Source organism: Onychostoma macrolepis, chromosome 15 (genome assembly GCF_012432095.1).
Source record: "Onychostoma macrolepis isolate SWU-2019 chromosome 15, ASM1243209v1, whole genome shotgun sequence".
Taxonomy (NCBI): Eukaryota; Metazoa; Chordata; class Actinopteri; order Cypriniformes; family Cyprinidae; genus Onychostoma; species Onychostoma macrolepis.
The window spans coordinates 24,300,955-24,326,622 of NC_081169.1; the positions used below are offsets into that span (position 1 = coordinate 24,300,955).

The following is a 25,668-nucleotide window of genomic DNA, read 5'->3' on the forward strand; positions in this document are numbered from 1 at the left end:
TAAATGCAGACTTGGTGAGCATAAGAGATTAAAAAAAAAAGATTGGTTGTACACAGAGTTCAGCACATGTTAATTTGAAGTCCTTAAAAGTGTTTTTTATTTATTTATTTATTTTTTAAGAAAGGAAACATTGCTTTATTTTGCTCAAAGTGGGGAAAGGTTTTTATGGTATTCTAGTGATGATAAAGCATTTCAGCCTTTTAACTTTATATTAATTTAAACAGCATTGTTACAGGTTATGGTAAAACCTAAATGGCACAAAGTCAAATATGAGGTTTGAAAGTGGCATGTACTCACTTTGTGATCGCATAAGTGCTGTCAGGACTGAGCGAGTCATAAATGGCTACATAATCATTGGCACAGTCATCCTCTATGTGGAAGGTCCTGAACCTGATAATGATGGCGTAACCTTTAGGAGCACGGATCTGCCACTGGCATCGGGAGTTAGCTGGGTATCTCCTAGGGTGTTCCGGAGATGTAAATTCTTTGCTGGTGGTATCAGCCATGAGACTGTAAAAGCATTTCTCTGATAACAGAAACAGGAAAAGTAGAAAGATCTGATCTTATTCTGGTAAATAACAAACTAGCTCAAGTACTCGACAGATACATCAGATGATAATTGCTGCGCAGAAAGTATAAGCACCACCAAAGATCCTTAGTACTCACAGAAAGTGGTTGAATCGAGTGATAAGTGGCTTCTTGGATGGGACAAGAGGTCACTCAAACACCCAAAACTTCACCATGACCACAGAATTAAAAATTAAATGTTTTGAAATCGTTAATTTGCTATTGATTATTGTCGTCACTTCCAGGTGCCCAAGCCCATAATTGACGTCAAATATCACTACAGCAGCTCTAGACAAATTGAAACTGGTTTTTATGTAAACATTATTATATGTACTGTAAATGTACTTCTGTTTGTTTGCTTTTCTCTCTTCTCCACTGGAGAGACCATTAAATGGCCAATTGACCATTAATTATTTTTAAATATACCATTATTTTCTATTATTGAACTTTAAATATTAATGATAAAATAATATTACATTAAACATTAAGCTTGCAGGGGTTTGTGAGATGATGAATAGCAAATAAAATTATATTTTTTTAAAAATACATTTTCAAAATAAATAAATTGTATTTAACTTTTTTTTTGTTTAGCTGCTTGTCATAAAACCAGCAAACCAGAGAACTGTAAATATGCCAATGTGTTACATTATTGAAATATAAACTCTCAGAGTGTACTTATTTCATATTTTAGATCAATTTGTTTGGCTGACAAACTTCTGAAATAAGGAAAGTCTACAAATCAAGTTATTACATTTTTATAAAAGATTACAAGCCATACATTTAATTTAAGTAAAAGGGTCTATTTTGCTTTCATGTTGACTCTAAAGCCATTAGAAACCGCCATGCACTTGCAGTTTGATGCAGATAATTTAGACATTTGTCCAAAGCTGCTGTTGAAGAGCTGTAGCAATGCTCTCTGTGGTTGAAAAACAGGTTTTTGAGATCTCCGTGCTGTTGTGCACAGCAAGGTAAGTGGAAGGGAAGGCAAGAGAGAGATAGAGCGAGTGTGAGATGGAGGCGGGCAGGCATTTTTCAGTGAGTGACAGGAGAAAGCTCGGCAACCCAGGTGGAAAATTACAGTGCAGCGGTGACTGAAATGGGACACACTTTACTCACTGGATCTGGGGTCCCTGGCCATCCGAGGGTCTGTGGCTGCAAAGAGAGAGAGAAAATGATGCATGCTGTACTTTTTTCACTCCTCTTTCCTTCCATTTTCCAAAGGCCTGTCAGACATTCTGTTCCTCCTCCTCCACCCCTCACCCTGACTCTGACGTTCACAAATACCAGTCTCACCTCACTACAGGGACATGAGTCTCCGTACAGAGATATCATTTTAAGCAGGGCACTGAGGTGTCACTCAGGCCTGCTTCTCTCATGTATATAATGCAGATGGGGACCGGAGAAGGACAGAGAGTTACAGTTTTTTGCAAAAACAAAGAATTACTTTGTTGCATTGAGCTGCACAACGGGGGCAAGTCCCTGTCGTCATCTACAATGTTATTAAAAAAGCAGCAGTACTCCTAAAGGGGCCATTTCATACATTTTTAATCATTGTTTTTGTCATTTATATATATGTTAGTCACTGCATTTTGCTACAAAAACAGTCATAATGTTGTTTTTCACAACCGTTTTCAATATAATCTTCCGTTACTCATTCTAATTACTGCACTGCGACTGTATGGAGCAAATATGCTCTCTTTATAATTAGCAATCATCTTACACGAAGCAGTGATGTCGCTGGCAGTGACTGCAATGTTCCCGACTCGTTTTCCCTCCTGCCGAATGCTCCTCCGCAGAGCCTCGACCACACGCTCCTCTGTCAGCTCTGGGACGATCTCTTGGTCCGTCTCAGGAATGTCAAATTGAGACCAATGATATGCTAAGGTTCCTTCACTGCAGATGCATGATGGTGCAAAAGTAGACATATTATTGAATGAAAGTACAACTTGATTTTTGTGGTACTTGCTCATGCATAATGTACTGATATAAATTTTAGGATTTGCTTTGCATAATGCTAGTTGCTAAGGTGTTTTGTGTGATTTTAAGAATTATGCTATGCTAGGTCTAGATGGTTTCTTACTGACCCAAATCAAAAAAAGAGCCCATTATGTATGATACTCTGATTCGGTGTAATGGATAATTTCTCTGTTTTTATGGTCCCCAACCCTGAGCATGAGCAGTAGTAATAGTTGAACTGGAAATTAATCATTTGTATTCTATTAGGGTGATTTTTTTAACCCAGATTCTATGAGACTTGTAATTTATCTCTATCAACGGAACCACTAAGTATTAAAATCAAGACATAAAGAATGATCTATTGTTTAATTTAAAAACTATTAGATTTAGAGAGCATGCTATAAATTTTACTTAGTCTGAATCAGGGAGCTGTAGTTCAGCTTTACCTGAAGGCAGTGATGACAGACTTGGTATAGTATTTGGAAAGGAGAGGATCTCTGGTGAATGTATCGTTCATCTAAAAACAAAAACAAAAAGAAAGAAACATCAGATTATTTTTTAAAACAATTATTGTCAATTATAAGCAGTAACAGTACAATAAACAGTTAATTGAAATTCATACAAATTCAATATAATGACACAATTATGAATATTAAAAATACATTTTTAATTATTTTTATTTTATTTTTGATAATAATTATGTTCCAAACCCGAAAAATTAAGATGTTTTTGATTAAATCTGAGAGCTTTCTGATCCTGCATATACATTTAAAAACTATTAAATTGAGATATTAGATACTACTAGATATTAGAACTGCATATACATTTAAAAACTTACGGGTTTGGAACGGCGTAATTAATGACAATCTTCATTTTTGGGTGAACTATCCCTTTAAGTAATATTAAACCAAAAAATATTAAGATGGACACTGATAGTGCTAAAACAGATTGTTTTGTTTTCTTTTATTCTGATTTTACCCAAAAATTGTTGTGACATTCACATAACCTGTAATGTGACTGTCACTTAACGAGTCAATGGGAAGATGTTTGTTTGAGGCAGGCATTGCTAAGGAGTCCCATCTTGTGCTTTTGAGCATGATTGGGAAGAAATACACAGATTTGACAAGTCTGTCAGCTAGACGCCCACTGCCATCTTTATCTATTATACAGGCGCCTTTTTTCTGGCACCTACACAATGAAAAAAATCAAGCTTGTGATATACTGCATGCCAACGATGTGTGTACATGCCATTTGTGCTATCTATGCCACTTCAGATGATGCTTCATGAAATATTTGCAGTGTATAGACACCTTGAAAGACCTTAAAAGCTTTGGTAGAGTCATTGAAGTCCATGTATTGATTTTTAAAAAAAGAAAATACAGAAATACAGATAAAACTGAATCACTTGAATTTAGAATCAAGGATCTCAAAGGAAGTCAAGGACACCAGAACACTTACAACACTAAAAGCAAAGAAAAGTCTGAGAACAACAAAAACACTCACAATTCCTTCCAAGTCCCTTGCCACTTGTTGGAATTCTGCACTGTCGGGATTCTCGTATATTGGGCTGTACTCTGGTTTGAGAAGCTTAATTTGTCCGCTGTAAACCAGTGTGGATGAGCTGTGTTTATGTAAGGTGGCCTCATTTTCCAAATCTCTGCTCCTGACTGAGAGAGGGAAAGATGTTATTAATAATTTGTAATCATTTGTAAGTCGCTTTGGATAAATTAACAGTAAGAACTGTACACTACCGTTTCGTTTAAAAGTTTGGGGAATTGTATAATATCCCAGGTACACATTTCTAGTAATTGTGCAGTTAATTCTCAATGTATTTTCAGAAAGTTTTGGAATATTTGTACTCTCCCCAAATTTTTCACCACCGAAACAGTAATAATTTAATTAGAAGGGTTATATTGACCTGTTAAGATTTTTCAGAGGTAAATCAATAACAATTACATTTTTAACAATATTTCAAGTGTAATTTATGACATTTTATATATTTTGGATACATTTTTTTTTTTTGTAAAAAGGCAAAAGTTGATCATACTGATTTCAAAGTTAAGTATTCATTAGTTTGAATACACATTTGAACCAAAAACTATCATAACATCTTAGTTGATAATTCAGTATAACTTATTTTTAACAAAATATCCCATGTTTTGGTAGTGACTTCACATTTTCGCTAGTGACAGTAATGCTCTGGTAGCGACCACATCATATTACAAGAATTTTAACTTGCATATTAAAACACTATTAAAACATAATAAAAATACAAAAAAAAAAAAAAAAAAAAATGCATAACTGTTCTAAAAAAATATTTATGTTTATTTCCCCCAAATATGAGGATTATATGTTCCCTTTTGTCACTACCGAAACAATGACGACCTATGGACCTAGCTCAAAGATGCTAATCAGCACATGGTTAGCTAGCACAGTTCTGAACAGAGGTACACATATAAAACTATAAATGCTATGGAATAACTCCCAAAAAAAGAGTGCTTAACTGCAGTGACGTTTCTTAACGTTACACACCGCTTTTTCAGACTTTTGAATACATTTACCTCAAAATAATGGGACCTATCTACTCACACCTTGTAGCTATGAGAGAGGGGACACAGGAATATTTACTGATCATAAATGTAGGGGTGTAGTCAAAATCAGTCTCGGCCAATGGACTAAAACATACACTGTTTCGGTAGTGACATGAAAAACACGAGACATTTTTTTTTTTTACATAAAGTTTCATAAAGTGCAAAGAACTTCACTTTTTAAAATAATCAAAAAGATACTTTTAAAAACAACAATGGAAAAACAAAATAAAATACAAAAATTATTTCAATATAATTTTCATAAGTTGAAATTAGGCTTACTAATATTTAATTATTAAATATATTCAATAGAGAATAGAAGGATCTTAGTAAACATCTAAGATTTGAATACTTAAATTTTTAAATGTGTTTTGGGTTGTGGGACAGCAGTTTGCACCAATTCTTTAGAATTGTGTGTGTGTGTGTGTATGTATGTATGTATGTATATGCATGTATATGCATGTATATATGTATATGCATGTATATATGTATATGCATGTATATATGTATATGCATGTATATATATATATATATATATATATATGCATGTATATATATATATATATATATATATATATATATATATATATATATATATATATATATACACACACACACACATTAAAATGAAAAGCTATTATAAATTGTAATAATATTTCATAATATTACTGTTTTTACTGCATTTTGATCAGATAAATGCAGTCCTAGTGAGCATAAGAGACCCCAAACGTTTAAAAAGCAGCGTAGGTGTGCAAACTTTGTCATTTAAGAGCAAGTTTTGATTGGTGATTGGTGAATCTTTGTACCAATAAAGAGCCACACAAGAAATCCGACCACTGCAGCCACTACCAACAGGGAAATGACGACCCCCACGGCAATGCTCGTCTTCCGTGCCGGTGCCATCTTCCGTTCATTCGTCAGGAAGGTGACCTGCTCATGACGCCCGTTCCCTCCCTGAAACAGAAATGCAAGTATTCTGTGATAGTGTCCTTCAAAAGTACTGTAAACTTTTAGTTTCTTTGACAAGCAAATGTTACAATATAGCACACCTTCAGAATGAATCATGAATTCAGTTGGTTTAATTTATTTATAAAAAATAAACTAAAAAATAAATCCGCTTTAAAGCTCTTAAAAAAAAAAAAAAAAAAAAAAGAGCACTATAAAAGGCAAAGGACTTAAGAAATAGCAACTTTCATATTTTGTTGTATTGAAAAGCACAATATTAATATTCTTTAAAATGTCTCATGTTCTGCTATACAAAACAAAACCAGTGCACTACATATATAAGTATGCTTGTTAGCTGCTTCGGTTCGAGAACATGTAAGCACTAATACATTAAACATTAAATGACATTAAATGTTAATATGAACCACCACACTTGAGAGAAATATTAATAAAAGTAGCCTCTGGATACGCAGTATCTGTGAGAATATTTAACGCAAACTAGCCACTAATGAAAACTATATTTCAGCACCAATTATTTTTATTTTAACCCACACCATTTAGGATTTAACTTGTTGCAAATTATGCATGAGCAGGCACAGTATGTGGCCTATCCACCATACCCACTTCCCAGACTGCACAGGAAGTGCTGAAATACGAAGATAAACAAAAACAGATACACAGCTAAGCTTCTCATATGTGTGACTACAAGTCTCAACAATACAGTACGTGTAATAAAGCTCATATAAATGTTGACATGCACTGCAGCACGTTGAACCAACACATGCTGAGACTAGTTTCAGTGTCCTGTATATTGCAGCATCAAAACTGGTTAGGCCTGTTTCTGTGACCTTACACACACAGAGACAGTTATATGACATTCCAAGTCATCCAGCAGAGTATTAATTGTTTGCATGTCTATCTTTAAAGTGCAGGTGTGCAAGTTATGTCTAAATGTGATTGTATGAACACCCTGAAAATCCTAGAAGGAAATCTTTGCTTGCTTGTTAGTTATGATGGAAGGTAAATACGTTATAATTTGTAGCCCAAAGGTTAAAAATGTGGGACAAAAATTGGAACAAAAAGTTCTTGGCCATTAAGATCATTTAAATGTTCTCATTTTGCTTATTTTGACATTTTCAACATAAGTTAATATTTTAAACATTTCTTAAATTTAATAATGTTGTAAATACAAACTACATTAGTAAATCTTTAAATGAATATCCATTTTTAATTACTGTACATTACAATGTTGTGATGCCTATTTCACTTGCCATATATATATTTATTTATTTATAGAGCATAGTAGCTACACTGCAGAAGTTGCTTGAATGTGCGTGCAAAATAGCAAACAAGAAGAGAAGTCTAAATCACTATTTCAGAGGTCTGTGCTTGAGAAAGGTTCAATTTACTGCTTGATTTTGCAAGATGCGGTTAGGGTACTGCTGTGAGATATTTGGATTGGTTGCATACTCTATGCAGAATCCCCAAAGGAAGCAAAGGTACTAAATAACAGGACTGACAGACATCTACAGTCAGGCATTTAAAGAACCAATATGCCTCTTCTGTCATTTCCTCCTTTCTTCACACTGTTGACTCCACACAAAAAAGAAAAAAAAGAAAAAAGAAAAAAAAGAACCTTCTAATTGTCCATAAATCAGCAGTTCCCCATCGCAGCGGTATCATACTGAAACTAAACTGGGACAGTGCACGTTTTGAACTAAAAGCGCATGCACACACAATAAAGAAAGGATTTGCAATTAAAAAGTGGTTAGAAATCAGCGTCTACACTCTGGGAGAAGAGGAATCAGAAGATCATTAGGGAGCTAGAATCACATTGGTATTAAATCAATTTGTCAGACGTGCAAACCCCCCTTTTAAGATCCGGGCTCGATTACAACAGCAAGTACGATAACTCATCGCAATTAAAGCCATTCTTACTGTAGGCCGCCTGGCACTCAAGCTGCCTAAATTGGAATTTTTTAATAGCCATCATGGCATAAGATTAAGAGAATCATCAGGGAACGTGGGTCACTTGCTGCTGTGGGCTTCTGTTATCAGTCATCCTGATCACTGCCTAATAACAGCATTACATGCCGTGATTCTACCCATAACCCTCTGCAAAACACCGTACTGAAGACATATCACTCTCAGTAAGGGCCATCAGCAAAACAGTAGCGTCTTTTTTTTACTTTTATCAGCCAGGGTAGACAAATCTAATTAGACGCCCCTCCACAGGTGTAATCCGAATAAAGTCAGCACGTGTTCTTTCTCTGAACTGAGGATTGCTTAGAAAATGGAGCGATAACATTGTAATTAAAGATTCAGGTGGATGAAGCTTTTCAATGGAACAAACAAAAGAAAACTACTTTAGGTGAAAGCAAAATAAAGGCTACCCATTCACTTCCAGTTATTTTACCTTTACAAAACCGCCCATTATGCTGTATTTGTTATCATATTATTTTAATGTATTATCATAATCATAAAAACACTGGTTCGCAGCGCAAACAGTTTTACCTTTTCCTGCACTTTGTTATTCTTCTCATTAATTACCTATAGCTGAATCAGACATCTCGCACTTTCACTAAAAATAGCTTACTTGCGTGTTTAAATATAAGGTGGATAAAGACGGATCCACTATTCCCACACTGTTTGACCTATAAACTAGCAAGAGATAATGTTTCTAATAGATATTTTCCATGGTCTTCCAATAAATGTTATTAAAAAGCTGAGCTGCTTTTTACTTAAGTTGTCCCCTAGGGAAACATAAACGAGACAGAGGTGAAATTAATACTCCTAATTATATTTCAGGATGTCTTCTATCAACTGAAATTAGATGAAAATATCTATATCTTGGGGTGACAGAAATATAAAATATATGAAAAATGGTCCCAGTGACACAACTTGCTCTAAATAAGAATTAAGTGATCTCATGTTGAAGCAATCAATTGGAGAAGATGTGAACCAATTATAGTTCAAGTAAAAATGATAGAAAACTACGGTAACACTTTACAATAAGGTTCATTAGTTAACTACATTAGTTAACATTAACTAATAATAAACTGCACTTATACAGCGTTTATTAATCTTTGTTAATGTCAATTTCAACATTTACTAATACATTATTAAAATCTTGTTAACATTAGTTAATGCACTGTGAGCTAACATGAACTAACAATGAACATCTGTATTTTTATTAACTAACGTTAGCGAAGATTAGTAAATACAGTAACAAATGTATTGCTCATGGTTAGTTCATGTTAGTTAATACATTAACTAATGTTTAACTAATGAACCTTATTGTAAAGTGTTACCAAAACTACTAATACACAAACTTTTATTCTTTACCAGCTGGGAGAATATTTAATAATTAGCCTTTTTAAATACAGCTAAGTAATTACTAAACAATACTATTATTTAAAGCACTATCAGAGCTTATCCTAAAACATCTGACACAACATCCCAAATCTACCATTTTAGGAACAATGCTTCGTTTAATAATTCATGTTTTAGTCAAACATGATTCTATTTAAAATTTAAAGTTATTTACTTTGACCCACACAAAAAAATCTTTAGCATTAAAAATCAAAGCAAATATAAAGAGCTGTCACTTCTTTTTAAGGAGTGGTGTTCTAGAACTAAGAGATGTGACCCTTGCGTTAAACTATTTCTGCTTACCACATCGAAAATAATCGATGGCATGCGTAACCAAACCTGCTCCACAAGCTTGAAGAAAAAAGGAAGGAGAAACAAACAGAAGAAACTGATATTTTTAAACATCTAAAAATGTTTTAGTTACTGCTACCTGCATATAAGGCCATGGATAAGATATAAAATGCTTCACATTACACTTGTTATCCCTCTCATGGCAGACACATCACAGGCTGTTGACTCAACTCATTGTTCTATTTGACTTTAATCTTGCTCTGCAACATATTGGCATTGTTTGCATTTGTTCTGTTTTATTTCTGTTCCTCTGTTTCTCTAGGAACTAAAAGTTTAGTCTTTGTACTTCTAGCCTCAGCAACCTGCCAAGAACATAATGTGTTAATGAATCACTATTGTGCAGCCAAACTGACAGCTTGAAATAGTGGTCAGAACCTGCTAATCATAAGCAGGATTTGACATTTACACAGGTGAAGCAAACAAATTCATGCTGGAGCAAAATCAGCATGATTAAGAAAATGTTTTCAGATTAACTAAAGCATAGGGCGGCACCAATATAAAAATTCTGGCAGATACAATGAGCCAGTTTTTTTTAAATGTTATGGATGATAAATAATAAATGGCAGAAAACAAAACAGTATAAAATTAATCTGAATAAATTACAAATCAATTTAGGCATCATAAAATTACACTGTACAATATATATTAAAAAAAAAGGATATTCACAGATTTTTAAAGATTACACTTAACAGTGTTATTACATTTTTAGTGTTTTAAATATTAGCTTTGAGTGTTAGATTGCGACAAAGGTAAATGAGCACAGCTTTTAAAATCGGTTGATATATTCAATATTGTCTGTTTAAATAAAAATAACTGTATTTGGTACATTTATGCGTTTCAATACATGCCTGTGTTGCAAAAATTCAGTCTCATGCCAAAATGATGTAAGATCATGAATAGGAGACAATAATTGGAAAGAATGCAAGAAAGCAGTTTTACTATTTTCATTCTGATGTGTACAGTCTGTAAACCCAAGCAGACCACATTTCTGCTGGAGTTCAGCTGTCTAGTGCTTCTGACATGGAGCTGGTCCAGAGGCCAGTAATCACTGACTGGTCAGTCAGCTGGAAAAGACAGTTTAGGACACTGAGGAGCGTCCAAACAACACAATAGCAATTAAACCTTAAAGAATGAATCCCCCTTAGACAAAACAGAATATTTAAAGATATGTCCAGGCAATTAAAAGATGGCTGCTGAGAAAGGATGGTTGAGCAAATTATTCAGTTGATTTGTTTGTCCTTCATGCAGCAGATACAGTTTTGTTTTTGTTTTTTTGTGTGTGGGGGGTTGAGATGTATTATGAAACAAATAGCAGAAAACTACTAGGAAATGTCGAGTTTTTCACAACTTCTGTGAAGCGTTTCAAAAAGAAACTCATCCTAGGCAGGAAAAACAAAGGTTTTTGTAAAATTGTTGGAATTAAAATGTTATTCCACTACTTTGAGGAATTAATTGTGGACCAAAACTCAGGCTGAAAATCTTTCAACAGTCACAAAGTAAATGATTCATTAAGTTGCATTAGTTGTTAATAAAGCAAGCTTACAAGAAGAGCAGGAAATGATAATCATTTATGAAACCGTTGAAAATAAACTGAAACTAACAGAAACTAAACTGGATTTTTGAGAAAACAGTAACTTGATGTATCAAGATTTGTGTGTTGTCTCTATTAGTCCATACTAACAGTAATACTTTAATTGCAAAATGACTTTCAAATGAATAGAAAGGCCTCAACATCACCCATATCTACAAATGTGTCATCCTAATATACCAGTCATCACGTAAGCATTTGTATCCTGAACAGACTCTGATCGATTTGGACCAACCAATCATCAATTTTGAGATATCGTAACCTAAACATGCAGATAAGAGGTTTTTAGGACTGAAAATAATGAAACCTTAAAGGGCTGACCAAAAAAAATAAATAAATAAATAATATATATTATATAAAAATAAATGTTTGCTGATTTTGTGTCACCAACAACAAATAAGAACCACTGTGTTGAAACTAACCCAACATGATCTGTTTTGAGTTGTTGCAACTCACTGAAACCTAGCATGTTAGGTTAATTTAATTTAATTGCTAGTGCATTTTACAGGAACACTAGCATATTTCTACCAAATTATTTAACAAAATTTGAAACAGTGTGGCAGCAGCCTTGTCTAATATGACATGGACTGACCCAATTCACAGAAATAGTTCTGCTGTGTGACAAATGAATTTCACAAATATTCCAGACAGTCTCTCAATTCATATGAGGCCATAAAAAAATGGCATGCATAGTAATTATAAAAGATTTAGAACAATTAATTTAAATACATGCCACTCTTTCTCCAAGACATGTAGCATCACATAAATAACGAAACACCTTTAGTACCAAAATAGCTCTATGGGGTATGAAATGGTATTACACATAAGACAAAGTATTAAAAAGCTGTGCCTGTGGTCGCGTTTAGTCTTGTTGTAGCATTTCTTATGAATAAGGTGTACTATCACAAAGGTCCCATTCAATAAACCACAAACAAAATGTCTTTCCAATTATGTTACTAATGAAACAAAGTGCTAGACAAACTAGGCCTAGAGTATATAACCACAAGTTAACAAATTTGAAACTACAAGCAGAGAGAAGATGAATCAGTGTGAATGAAAAGAAAGCGCAATGACACAGTCACACAGGAGTGACTGAAATGATACAGTAAGTGTATCTATTCTCACTATAACTTACTATACTAAAGGCACCTTCTTACTGCAAGGCAATGAAGCAAGCCTGAACTCATTTGAGGAGATTTTCCCCCTGCTAAATGCCAGAGTAGAGAAGGAGAGAGATGAGACCCATGTGAACTGCACAGACTCTGAGGAGGAAGGACCAGTGAATCCTTCACCTTCACCACCTTCACCATCAGAACGTCAACTGACAGACAGTTTAGCCCTACTAGAACTGGACTTCACTGAATTCAGAGAACACACTCTCAGACACACACAACACAAACATTTACATCCAGGAGCTCAAAGATGAACTCCAGCAGCTGAAGAAAAACACCAATTCCTCCATCACTGAACTCACAAGAGCTCTCAGAGAACTTCAAGAAGAAAACCAAACTCTCCGCTTACATCTATGAAAACTAGAGGAGGACACAGAGAAAAAGGAAGTGAACTTTTCCAGACAGCTGCAAGAAATGAGAGAACAGTTACAGAAAACCACAAAAGACAATACACTTCACAATACAGCTCCAGACAAACCAAACTACACAAACACAGAATGCATGCCTACGACAAACACACAGACACCTCCAGCAACACAGGCCTCACCTGCCAGACTCCAGAACCTGATCCAGATGTTCTCCTCATGGACTCTAATGGAAAATTCCTGGACCCTCAGAAACTCTTTCCACACCAAAGTCACTGCAAAGCGATGTAGCACAATAGGCCATGCCCACCAGATCATCAGAGACTTCACAGGACACCCCTCATGTATTATCATTCACACTGGTACTAATGACCTTCACTCGCTGCACAACAGTACTTCTGATGCAGTGAGGAAAATGGCAGAAATCACCAGCAAAAAGTTCCAAACACATTTCTATTATTACACTTAGTAAATTTCATTGTTGGTTAAAACTAAACAATCAAATTGGCATTTCAACCACTGACACTTATCTTTGTGCCATCTACATCCCTCCAGCAGAATCCCCTTACCATGATGAGGAATATCTGAACAACATCCACACAGAGATCAGCCGTTTCCAGGCCCAGGGAAATGTGCTGCTGTGTGGAGACTTAAATGCAAGAACTGGATCTGAACCTGATAACATAGATCCAAAGGGCAATGAGCATGTCTTTAGCCAAAACCCCCCAAGTCTCACAAAAAACCTCCCACCAAGAAACAATCTTGACCAAACTGTAAATAAAAATGGTAGAGAATTAGTGCAGCTCTGCCGAGCCTCAGGCCTGTACATACTTAATGGCAGGATCAGAGGGGACTCTTTAGGCAGGTCCACGTGTTGTTCAGGTCTTGGAGCTAGTGTAGTTGACTATGCCATCACTGACATGGACCCCCCCTCCTTCAGTGCATTCACTGTCATATAACAAACTCCACTTTCTGACCATAACCAAACTAACATTTATATTAAAACACATCACACACCAGAACAAAACAAGCTGGAAACCTGCAAATTGTATCATGGACTTCAGACAGTGCAGAAAAAGTTATCCAAGCCCTGAATTCTGAAGAACTGAAGAATCTAATTACTATATTTATGAATAAAAAAATTGAAACTACTAAAGATGGTGTTAATTTGGCTACAAATGAAATCAATTACATATTTCGAAAAGCAGCATACAGGTGCTGGTCATATAATTAGAATATCATCAAAAAGTTTATTTATTTCACTAATTCCATTCAAAAAGTGAAACTTGTATATTATATTCATTCATTACACACAGACTGATATATTTCAAATGTTTATTTCTTTTAATTTTGATGATTAGAGCTTACAGCTCATGAAAGTCAAAAATCAGTATCTCAAAATATTAGAATATTTACATTTGAGTTTGAATAAATGACCATCCCTATAGTATAAATTCTGGGTATCTCTTGTTCTTTGAAACCACAATAATGGGGAAGACTGCTGACTTGGCAATGATCCAGAAGACGAACATTGACACCCTCCACAAAGAGGGTAAGTCACAGAAGGTCATTACTGAAAGGTGTGGCTGTTTACAGAGTGCTGTATCAAAGCATATTAAATGCAAAGTTGACTGGAAGGAAGAATTTGGGTGGGAAAAGGTGCACAAGCAACAGGGATGACCGCAAGCTTGAGAATACAGTCAAGCAAAGCTGATTCAAACACTTGTGAGAGCTTTACAAGGAGAAAACTGAAGCTGGAGTCAGTGCATCAAGAGTCACCACGCTCAGACGTCTTCAGGAAAAGGGCTACCAAGCCACTTCTGAACCAGAGACGACGTCAGAAGCATCTTAACTGGGCTGTGGAGAAAAAGAACTGGACTGTTGCTCAGTGGTCCAAAGCCCTCTTTTCAGATGAAAGTAAATTTTACATTTCATTTGGAAATCAAGGTCCCAGAGTCTGAAGGAAGAGTGGAGAGGCACAGAATCCATGGTTGCTTGAAGTCCAGTGTGAAGTTTCCACAGTCAGTGATGATTTGGGCTGCCATGTCATCTGCTGGTGTTGGTCCACTGTGTTTTCTGAAGTCCACAGTCTACGCAGCCATCTACCAGGAGATTTTAGAGCACTTCATGCTTCCTTCTGTTGACAAGCTTTATGGAGATGCTGATTTCATTTTCCAGCAGGACTTGGCACCTGCCCACACTGCCAAAGGTACCAAAAGCTGGTTCAATGACCATAGTGTTACTGTGCTTGATTGGCCAGCAAACTCGCCTGACCTGAACCCCATAGAGAATCTGTGGGGTATTGTCAAGAGGAAGATGAGAGACACCAGACCCAACAATGCAGATGAGCTGAAGGCCACTATCAGAGCAACCTGGGCTCTCATAACACCTGAGCAGTGCCACAGACTGATCGACTCCATGCCACGCCGCATTGCTGCAGTAATTGAGGCAAAAGGAGCCCCAACTAAGTATTGAGTGCTGTACATGCTCATACTTTTCATTTTCATACTTTTCAGTTGGCCAAGATTTCTAAAAATCCTTTCTTTGTATTGGTCTTAAGTAATATTCTAATATTTTGAGATACTGATTTTTGACTTTCATGAGCTGTAAGCTCTAATCATCAAAATTAAAAGAAATAAACATTTGAAATATATCAGTCTGTGTGTAATGAATGAATATAATATACAAGTTTCACTTTTTGAATGGAATTAGTGAAATAAATCAACTTTTTGATGATATTCTAATTATATGACCAGCACCTGTATATAAGTGAATTGAAAAAGGCAAAAAATACACTAAGAAAAAAACATGAAAAGATGAAGTGGTTTGACTCAGACTGCAAAACATTAAGAAAACAACTTAGAAAATTATCAAATCTGAAACATAAAGAACCATACAACAACGACATAAGAACTGAATACTGTTCAAAACTAAAACAATACAAAAAGACACAATCAGAACAAAAAAGCACCACCATCTGACCAAAAGTTTACAAGAAATAGAACATTCAATAAATAAAAATCAGTTCTGGGATATGTGGAATAATCTGAGCACAACAAAACCACAAGACTTGCCAATACAAGATGGAGATATTTGGACAAAGCATTTTGAAAATTTGTATAAAGAAATCCCACCAAAACAACTCAATGACAATTATAATCTGATCAAACAAAATCTACAAACCTATGAAGACACAATTAAAAATAATCAAAATCCACTTGACTTCCCAATTACACAAAGAATTAACAAACAAACTCAAAAGCCAAAAATGTAAGAAATCTTGTGGTCCTGACAGCATTCTAGGTGAAATGCTGAAACACAGCACACCCGAGCTTCAGAGAGCTGTGCTCAAATTATTCAACCTTGTACTTAGTTCAGGCTGTTTTCCTGACATCTGGAACCAAGGACTTATTACCCCAATTCACAAGAGTGGAGACAAATTGGACCCTAATAATTTCAGAGGCATTTGTGTGAGCAGTAATCTAGGGAAGTTATTTAGCAGTATTTTAAACCATAGAATGGTAAACTTCCTTAACGAACACAGTGTCCTGAGTCCTAGTCAGATTGGCTTTCTTCCTAATTACAGAACTACTGACCACATTTACACCCTACACACCCTAATCAATAAACACGTAAAACAGAACAAAAATGGAAAAATATTTGCATGTTTTATCGATTTCAAAAAAGCATTTGATTCTATTTGGCACGATGGATTTTATTATAAGCTTTTACAAAGTGGTGTAGGGGGTAAAGTTTATGACATTGTAAAATCAATGTATTCAAACAACAAATGTGTAATACGAATTGGTAACAAACATACAGATTTCTTCACCCAGAAAAGAGGAGTGCGGCAGGGCTGTAGACTGAGTCCAACACTGTTCAACATCTACATTAATGAATTAGCGGTACAGTTGGAACAGTCTACAGCCCCTGGACTCACTCTACAAGACAAAAACATCAAGCTTTTGCTGTACGCAGATGATCTGGTGCTGCTGTCATTCACTTCACAGGGACTACAGCAGCACCTAGACCTGCTGGAGAACTACTGCCAGAACTGGGCCCTGGCAGTAAACCTCAAAAAGACCAACATTATGGTCTTTCAGAAAAAGCCCAGATGTCAGGAACACAGATACCAGTTCAGTCTAGGCAGCACCGATGCAGTACACTTACCTCGACCTGATCATCACTGCATCAGGGAGTTTCAGTATGGCAGTCAATGCTCTCAAAGATAAAGGTCGAAGAGCTCTATACGCAATCAAGAAAAAACTCCAAAATATTGAAATACCGCTTCCAATTTGGTGTAAAATCTTTGATAGTGTGATTCAGCCCATAGCGCTGTATGGAAGTGAGGTTTGGGGTCCACTCAGTGATCAGAGCTACACTAGATGGGACAGACATCCAACAGATGCCCTACACACAGAATTCTGCAAAATTATCCTAAAATTGCAAAGGAGAACACCCAATAATGCATGTAGGGCAGAATTAGGCCGATTCCCATTGATTATAAATATACAAAAAAGATCCCTCAAATTCTGGATGCATCTTAAATCGAGTCCCACAGAATCGCTACATTTTAAAGCACTACAAACCCAAGAACTGAACCCCGAAAAGAGTCCACTCAGTCAGCTGGTTCTGAGACTTACTCACCTGACTAACTCTACTAACACTAACCAGTCTCAGACCAGCACTGCTTCTCACCCAAACATCAAAATAAATCAAATGATCAAACAATCTAAAAATACATATCTGGAACATTGGGATCAAGAGACTAAAACACAAAAGTAAATTACAACTATATCGGACCATAAAATCAAATTATGAATTGGAAGATTATCTCCAGAGTGTCAGAGACACAAAGCAGAGACAGATCCTGACCAAGTACAGGCTCGGTGAGCACAGACTAGCCATCGAGACCGGCAGACACAGAAAGAACTGGTTACCCAGAGAGCAAAGGGTGTGTGCTCACTGTGAGACAGGAGAGATCGAGACAGAGACGCACTTCCTACTTCACTGTCATAAATACATATCAATAAGAAACCTCTACTTCAACAAACTCACCAACTTAATAAAGAACTTTACAGCCATTAGTGAAACAGAGCAAATAAAGATAATACTAGGAGAGGGACAGACAGCAGCACTGGCTGCGAGATACGTGTGGATGTGCCACAGCTTGAGAGACAGCAGGTGAATGTACATAATGTGTGTAATATGTGTATTACGTCTGACCTCAAAGTGTTTCCCTACTGTCTGCCACAGTGACCCTCAGCGTGTGTTTGTGTGTTAAACACTGTGGTATGAAATGTTCACATAATAATTTCTTATTTGTTACACTGTTTATTTAAGTTTATATTGTTATAAGGTTTTTATTATATTATTTTGATCTTTTCATTGTTATTATATTTCTCCACATATATTTTAAGCTTTGGCAATATTGTATTTTTTACAGTCATGCCAATAAAGCAATATTGAATTGAATTGAAGTGTTGTTGTTCAAATAGTTATATAAAAACATTTAATTTATTTTATTGTATGTTAAACATGTCAAGCCAATGATGACAAAAAAGCACCATAAAGGTCCATATGACTTTTAATTGTGCTATATTCCAAATCTTCTGAAGACAAGCAATAGTTGTGTGTAAGAAACAGATTGAAAATTTAATTCACTGCAATTTCTCCTCTTTGTTGTAGGTCTCATTTCATTCACATTTTCATTCAATTAAAAATAAAAAAAATAAAATTGCATCAGTGTAGAGGAAAACGTTAAATTTGAAGGTTATGGTGAAAAGAAAATTTCCAGTAAATAATGTTGACCATTCTCAGTTTTTGGGTACTGCAAATAAATCCAAAGACTGTAAATCTTGCATACACCCATATTACATAACATTTTGTGAACTTCAGGGATGCAATAGCATATAGATAGTCTTAAAGCTAACAAAGCCACAAAACTTCAAGTCACACTTTATATTAAGTGGCCTTAACTACTATGTACTTACATTAAAAAATAAGTACAGTGTACTTATTGTCTTCATATTGTATTGCAAAACACATTTGCTGCTATTAAGGTGGGATATGGGTAAGTTTAGGGACAGGTTTGGTGGTATGGGTAGGTTTAAGGGTGGGTTAAGGTGTAACGTATGGGTCAGCAGTGTAATTCTAAATGTAATTACAGAAATTAATTACATATAGGTATTTTTAAAAATATAAGTACAATGTAAACACATGTATGTACACAATAAGTGCATTCTACCAAATGATTAATTTAAATGCAAGTACATAGTAGTTAAGGCCACCTAATATAAAGTGGGACACAAGTCTAACGGATTTCAACGGGTCAGTAAGCATCCAACATTTGCAACACAAACCCAACAAAAACAGAACGATTCTTATAGATCACAATTCCTGGAACTCTCAATAAACAAGGGAGTGGACCACATTTTAGCTATAACAAATATATATGTATGCATCTAATGCTTATGCTGATATCTAGAACAGGTGTGCATTCATGTCTGAACATCACCTAAAACCACTTATTTCAGACTGTGCAGCAAATTGGAGGAAATGCCATCTATTTTGCAAATGAATTTCTATTCTTTTCATCTGTTTTTCCTCAAAATGAATAAGATAGTCACATGTCTAGAGTGGCTGTGAAAGGCTGAGAATGTACCAAACAATACTGTCTGCCTCAGTATCATCAGTCCACATCACAGCAAAGAAACAAACTGCATTCAACCTAAACAAATGGTATTGAAGATTAGTAACAAAAGCAAGGAAAATATTTCAAAAGAAAAAAATCTGCTGTATTAATCTAAGATATTGAAGAGAAAGCAGACAAGACTCAAAGTTTTTCCAATACCGGCGTCTCAAACAACCGCATTTCTAAATACTAAAATATTGATCTTCAAAGTACTCAAGGTATATAAATGGGCTCCTGCACTTACAAAATATACCAAAATCCAATGATAACGGTAGAATACCACACGTATTTCATTTAAAAAGCATTTTCTAGGAAAGAATCTCAGGAATTTTGTTCTTGTCTAAAAAGTACGGCATAGTGTTTTATTCTTATTTTTGAAAAACTAAGGCATGCAATTATTAAATACTCTTTCCTATAAAACCTACCGTTATATAAATAAGCTTGTCTGGAGGAGCCTGAAAACAAGACAAAATGCATTTGTTGTACTCCTGGAGTGTTTAAGGATTCTGCCTATCAAGTTGAAACAGGCCTGAGGAACAGAAGAGGCTGCAAAATACCTGGAAATCTAGGTGTGTTTTAGCAAGAAACAGAGCCCATCTGTACACATCACCTCCCCCTAATGCAGTGAAGGTTTTATGCATGTCTGATCATATATGGCTATATTATCTAAAATTCAAGTCAACATATTTTGGTAGTTGGTTGCCATTGTTAAACTATACAAAAAAATCAATGCATCTAAAATAGCCAAAGAAATCATTCATACTTAGTCTATTTATAGGACACACACATCCATTATGTCTTAAGTAGTGAAGGCAAGACAAGAACCTCAAGGGCTTTATTTGGGATTTGAAAATAGGTGATATAAATGACATCTCATACCAGTAATCTAGAATTTCTCAAATCAGAGTGATTCAGAACGAGATGGATTATATGACATAATGTTTCAAAACTGGGTGTATCTCTCGGTTTTTGCTCCCACGAGTATTGTGTTGCTGTATTTTGTCATCACAGACAAATAACAACTAAAACCCACAAACTGTGGATGTGACTCGGACCACGACATTGCACCTTAACTAAGGACAAGGAAGAGGTCATAAAAAGCCAAGCCCAAAGCACTGTCTTCATTTACAACTTTAAGAATTGTTGGACAAGAATTTACACTTTACCACAACCACACAGAAAGACTACATTACAATAACACTGTGCTACTATCTCAAATACTTCATTTCCCTTCTGGGGATGTACAGTATCTATTAGGATAGCCTTACTTTACTGTTAATCAACTGGTAGCATAATGCTAGCAATACTAAAGTCAAGGGATTGATTTCTAGGGAACACAAAAGCTTTCACCCTAAATGCTAAATGCCAAATGTCAGGGATTTAGCATATACACAATAAAGCCTAGAGTATCATATTTGATACGGTTTTCTAAATTATCAACATGATCAAAACTTTGCAAACCAACAACAACCTGTTGTACAGGCCTACTACAGCCTTATGTTATCTGATTGATATTTTACACTTTTTTTATTAAGTGAAAGGCTTTTTATTATAATTCTAAAAATGCCTGGACACCGTCAAAGTATTTTTGCTGCAAACGATTTTTATATTAAGTAAACATATTAATAACTTTTATATTGTTAGTAATATTCCATGTTGAACATTTACTAGACTTCATTATCCATACATCACATTTTGGAAAAATCTTGTTCAAATCTAAGTACAGCATGCATCAGTCTTTTGAGAAACATTTATTTTTTCATCTCCCAACCATCATTGTATTGCATTGCATTATATGTTATAAAACTACAGAGCTTTGATAATAAATCTAAGCATTTATATGGTTTTTACTGGGAAATAGAGTGACAACTGATATTTATATGCATTTATATAAGTAATCCGCTATATTTTTAGAAAGATCTCAATGATTTACATCACAAGTGATTTGCATCAGTCTTTTGTGGTTCATCACATGAACCACAAAAGACTGATGCATCAAATATGACACAAGCATCACAAAAAAATGTGAAAGTAAACTGTTCCGTCTGAGGGAAAAACAAAAAAAAAAGTTATTTCATATGTCAGGGTTTACAGATTAGTATCTGACTGACTAACTATTGATGTCTACCTGGTTTAGGCTACCCAAGAAGCACTTGTTTGAAGGTTAATTCAGTCTTCCATTAAAACTGACACAGAAAAACACTAAAAATAGCTTCTTCACATCATATAAAACGAACATTTCACTCTATTCAATGATAGCGTTTCTGGACACTAACCTTTCACTGACCAGGACGTCGGAGTTAGGACATCTTCTACAGTGAATGCTTTCAATTAACAAATCATTCTCGTTCACCTCTTAAACTGAAATAGTTCATGATTCAAGTTTCTGTACTTTTGAGGCGTAACGATGCCTATAACTCGAGGAGAGGATCACCTGACGATTCTCTTTTGTGAATGTATTTAAACGAGTCACTGAGATGAATCAAAAGCCCCACCACCACTATAAGAGCAGAGAAATAGAGCGAGACTTGAACAGGTGTCAATGTCAAAAGAACAACAAAAAAAAAAAAAAAAAAAAAAAAAAAAAAGGAGAGAGAAAAAATGAGATACCGGGATGCAACGCCACAAAGTATCTCTTTGATACGAGTTTCACATATTCAAGTTGTGTGGTCCATTTTTAACACGGAAAGTTATCCTTGAGGGAAAGCCTACAAGTGGTTTGAACTGGATACATGTATCCGGTTTAATATAAGGAGGAACAATAAAGTTTACAACAGAGCTGGTGAAATACGCCATTTCAATCAAAGTGTAGAGATTTTTTAGTTAAAAACAAGACACTTACTTGTTCAAACGCGGCAGAATTCATGTTATTTCAGGAAAGTAACGTTAGTTTCGTTACCAAACAGAAGCGCGCGCGCGCCTGACGTTCCGACGACTCAATGCAGGCGCTGCTTTTTAGGCAGTTTGGATGCAAACCAGTTGTAAAAGTTCTTTATGGGCCGTTCAGAGCTTCACGGAGTGACTCCCGCGGCATTCTCTCATCTCGCTCACCTGAGGGCAGTGGATGACGCTGTAGTTTCAGTGAGCATGACAAGGTAAGACTACTTCCGTCACCAAACACAGGCGTTTACAAACAGTGTCACAAGAGTCTTTTAATGTTGGTTTCAGTCACCTTGTTCAGAATTGTTCGGGAATTGTCTTAACTCCAAACTAATATTTTAATACCTGCAACAAACAAGTGAACAAAGGCATTCTTCCGGTAAGAGGTGCAATAAATACCTGAAATGTTGAACTGTGCTCTCAGGACAAGGGCATGTGTCATAGAAATATCAGGCCGGTGCAAATGTAATTTTATTTATGTTTTTTTTTTTTTGAAAGTTCAGATGTGTTTAAATGTTATATATATATATATAATTATTATTATTATTATTATTATTTTATTTTATTTATTTTTTTTATTGCTGTTTCATGCCGCGTTTTATGTTTCGTGTTGATTTTCCAGTTAGAAACGCCAGAGGCCCCCAACATACCCCATTATTGTCAAAATATTTTTCTAGGGCAATAATAACCTATTGAAAACGCATTAATCCATCAGACTCTTAGTACAAATTACAATCAAAAGTTAGTCTCGTTAAAGCTTTCTACATTATACAACCATGAAATCCGTTTATTAATTATTTTATACGTAGGCCTCGTACGCACACATTGTAAACATTTATCTTGATTTCCCTCTAGCGGCTCAATACTGAAACTACACCATATAAACATAAGGTGGCTGTAAAAATAATGTAATGTGGGACAACAGCAGCTGTAAAATCTATTAAACTATTAAACTGTAGGCACCGAGAGGCATTGAGATGAAAAGTATATACTTAAGTATGTATTTCTTCACAGACTTCGTTTAAGCTCTTTCCTCCCCAGCGCTCACAGTGCCTGTCAATGGATGTCCAGCAGGGGGCGCCGTTCTTCAGCAAATGGACGCCCACCTTCTGCGCAGCCCGAGCGGAGGAGGGTTTGGTTTTACTGATCTGAGCCGCAGCCGATTGTCAGTTCACACTGAGATCTGCGGACACAGGAGATATCTCCGATCAGACCAGCTCGTATCCCGAAGCAGACCAGTTCATTCCCGTTGGTTTTTCTTTTGGAGATAATACAGTAGTTAAAAATAGGCATCCAAAGAAATCAGCAAAGTTAAATACTAAGAAGAGAAGAAAGAAGAATGGGGCAGAAAACGCCGTTAATATTGATGATTTTATTGTCTTATTGCGTCTGGAGAGATGAGGTAGGATCCGAATGCGGATGACACATTTATTGTGCTTATTATTTTTATGCACTTGTTTCAGATTAACCTTGGGTACCTTTTATTTATTTATTTTTCCCGGGCTGTTTTCTATTTAGATTATTTTTGCAGCCAATTAGAAAATTAAAAAACTGATACATACAAATAACACAATTCTGGAGTCAGTTCTGATGCTTATGAGATTTATGATTGATTGTATATGTGTATTTGTGCGTGTGTGTGTGTGAGACTGAGAGAAAGAACCAATTGGGACCTTGGCCTGATAAATGGAAAGATAAATTAGCTGAACATATTTTATTTCGTGGGGTGGGGCACAGCTTTTTCATTACAGAATGGATGTGTCTTAGTATAACAATTTGTATCACTGAGTAATCTATTAGATATTTAGTATGTAATGCGTACTTGGACTGAGGAGGAAATTGCTGTCTTTCATTGATAGTGGACTGCAGATGTCCGATATGCAACTTAATGAGTTGCCATGCATCTTAGATTTTAAAAGAATCTGTTTGATTTTACATTTGTACTTTCTGGGTGGCAGCTGGACTGGCTTTTTGTCTGAGAAAATTCAATGTATGAGTAAAATGTGACATTTTTGAGTAGTCTTTCAGATAAAATAGTTTGAAGCTGGAGAAGACAGACTGTTACAGCAGACACGTTCTCAGCCGTGATGCTTGAATGATGTCTGGAGGGATGTTGATTCAGTGCTATTAGATATGCTGCAGCCTCTGCGGCCTGCAGTGCTGACGAAGCCTGCTGTACCTCCAGGCCCGAGATGGAAAAATGATGTTACTCAGACGTTTTATGCCTGACATCCCACACTTATTTGTTTTTCTGGGTTTTTTGCATAATGATAGAGAACTGTTATTGGATGTTGAAGCCTTTTTTAATTTAGAAAGGGTTGGAAATCCCTTCATTCCTTCATCCCTTCAAATTTCAGATTTGTATATTATATAAAGACTTTATATAATTTAATGCTAGATTTGGCCACATGCAGATGTTGGGGAAATAAAGTGTTGCGCAGGAAGAGGATTGTATCTGCCTGACAGGATATAAATGCTGTAAATCCCTTTCAATTCTTGTGAACAAATCAGGGTGTGATCAAGAGAACACATATCTGTCAATCCCTCACCGCATCCAGGGATTTTTATTAACACTATTTCGGGGGTTGAAAATTGTTTTAGACTGCGACATCGGTATCGATTTAGAAAAAGTCCAACGTGAGCTATTTTTAGCAGGAAACAAACAGTTGATGCAGTTAACACAAAATAATCTACATTGTCTACAAAAATAGTCTACACAAACCAATATATTTTTTAACATTTGTATATGATTATAGGCCTATATATTTATATATTATTTATATGTTGTATAAGTTTTTCATTGTTTTATGTAATTTTACATGCAATTGTAAAAAAAAATACATATATAATATTTTATATATTATAAAATAGTTTGTATGTATTATAGTTATTATTTATTATATATGATGTAGTCTTATGCATATATTTTTAACAATTGTAACATCAATGTGTTTTGAGCTAACAATGATAGAGTATATAAATAAAGAAAAAAATGTAGAAATAAATAAATTATATATGTGTGTTTGTGTGTGTATAAACAAGATTAATAAATGCTGTAAAAAATATTAATAATTAATTAAGTACATTCACTATATGTTAACACAACCGTAGTGTAAAGTTTACCTTAAAAAATATATAATAATAATAAAATTGGTAAGAAAATGCAGGCTTCTGTTAATTTGTTAATTCA

At 35.3% G+C, this 25,668-nt stretch overlaps 2 protein-coding genes across 3 annotated transcripts in view; one reads left to right on the forward strand and one right to left on the reverse strand.

Annotated features, from left to right (window-relative positions):
* Positions 1-22,894, reverse strand: part of st14 (ST14 transmembrane serine protease matriptase) — a 45,612-nt gene extending 22,718 nt beyond the window's left edge. Inside the window, exons 1-8 of one of the 2 annotated variants that reach the window (XM_058745571.1) lie at positions 22,878-22,894; positions 22,441-22,649; positions 5,918-6,065; positions 4,027-4,190; positions 2,970-3,040; positions 2,288-2,460; positions 1,684-1,719; positions 298-526 (exon numbers count right to left, since the gene is read on the reverse strand). In XM_058745571.1, coding sequence (XP_058601554.1) covers positions 298-526; positions 1,684-1,719; positions 2,288-2,460; positions 2,970-3,040; positions 4,027-4,190; positions 5,918-6,065; positions 22,441-22,464 — 845 coding nt within the window. In that variant the 5' untranslated portion in view covers positions 22,465-22,649; positions 22,878-22,894. Of the gene's footprint in view, positions 1-297; positions 527-1,683; positions 1,720-2,287; positions 2,461-2,969; positions 3,041-4,026; positions 4,191-5,917; positions 6,066-22,440; positions 22,693-22,877 lie in introns of those variants that run through there. The other variant, XM_058745570.1, reaches the window with a different exon arrangement.
* A 692-nt stretch (positions 22,895-23,586) lies between these two features.
* The window catches only part of aplp1 (amyloid beta (A4) precursor-like protein 1), a 57,599-nt gene continuing 55,517 nt past the window's right edge, over positions 23,587-25,668 (forward strand). Inside the window, 1 exon segment of the mRNA XM_058745574.1 lies at positions 23,587-23,880. Within this exon segment, the coding sequence (XP_058601557.1) occupies positions 23,818-23,880 (63 nt within the window). The 5' untranslated portion in view covers positions 23,587-23,817.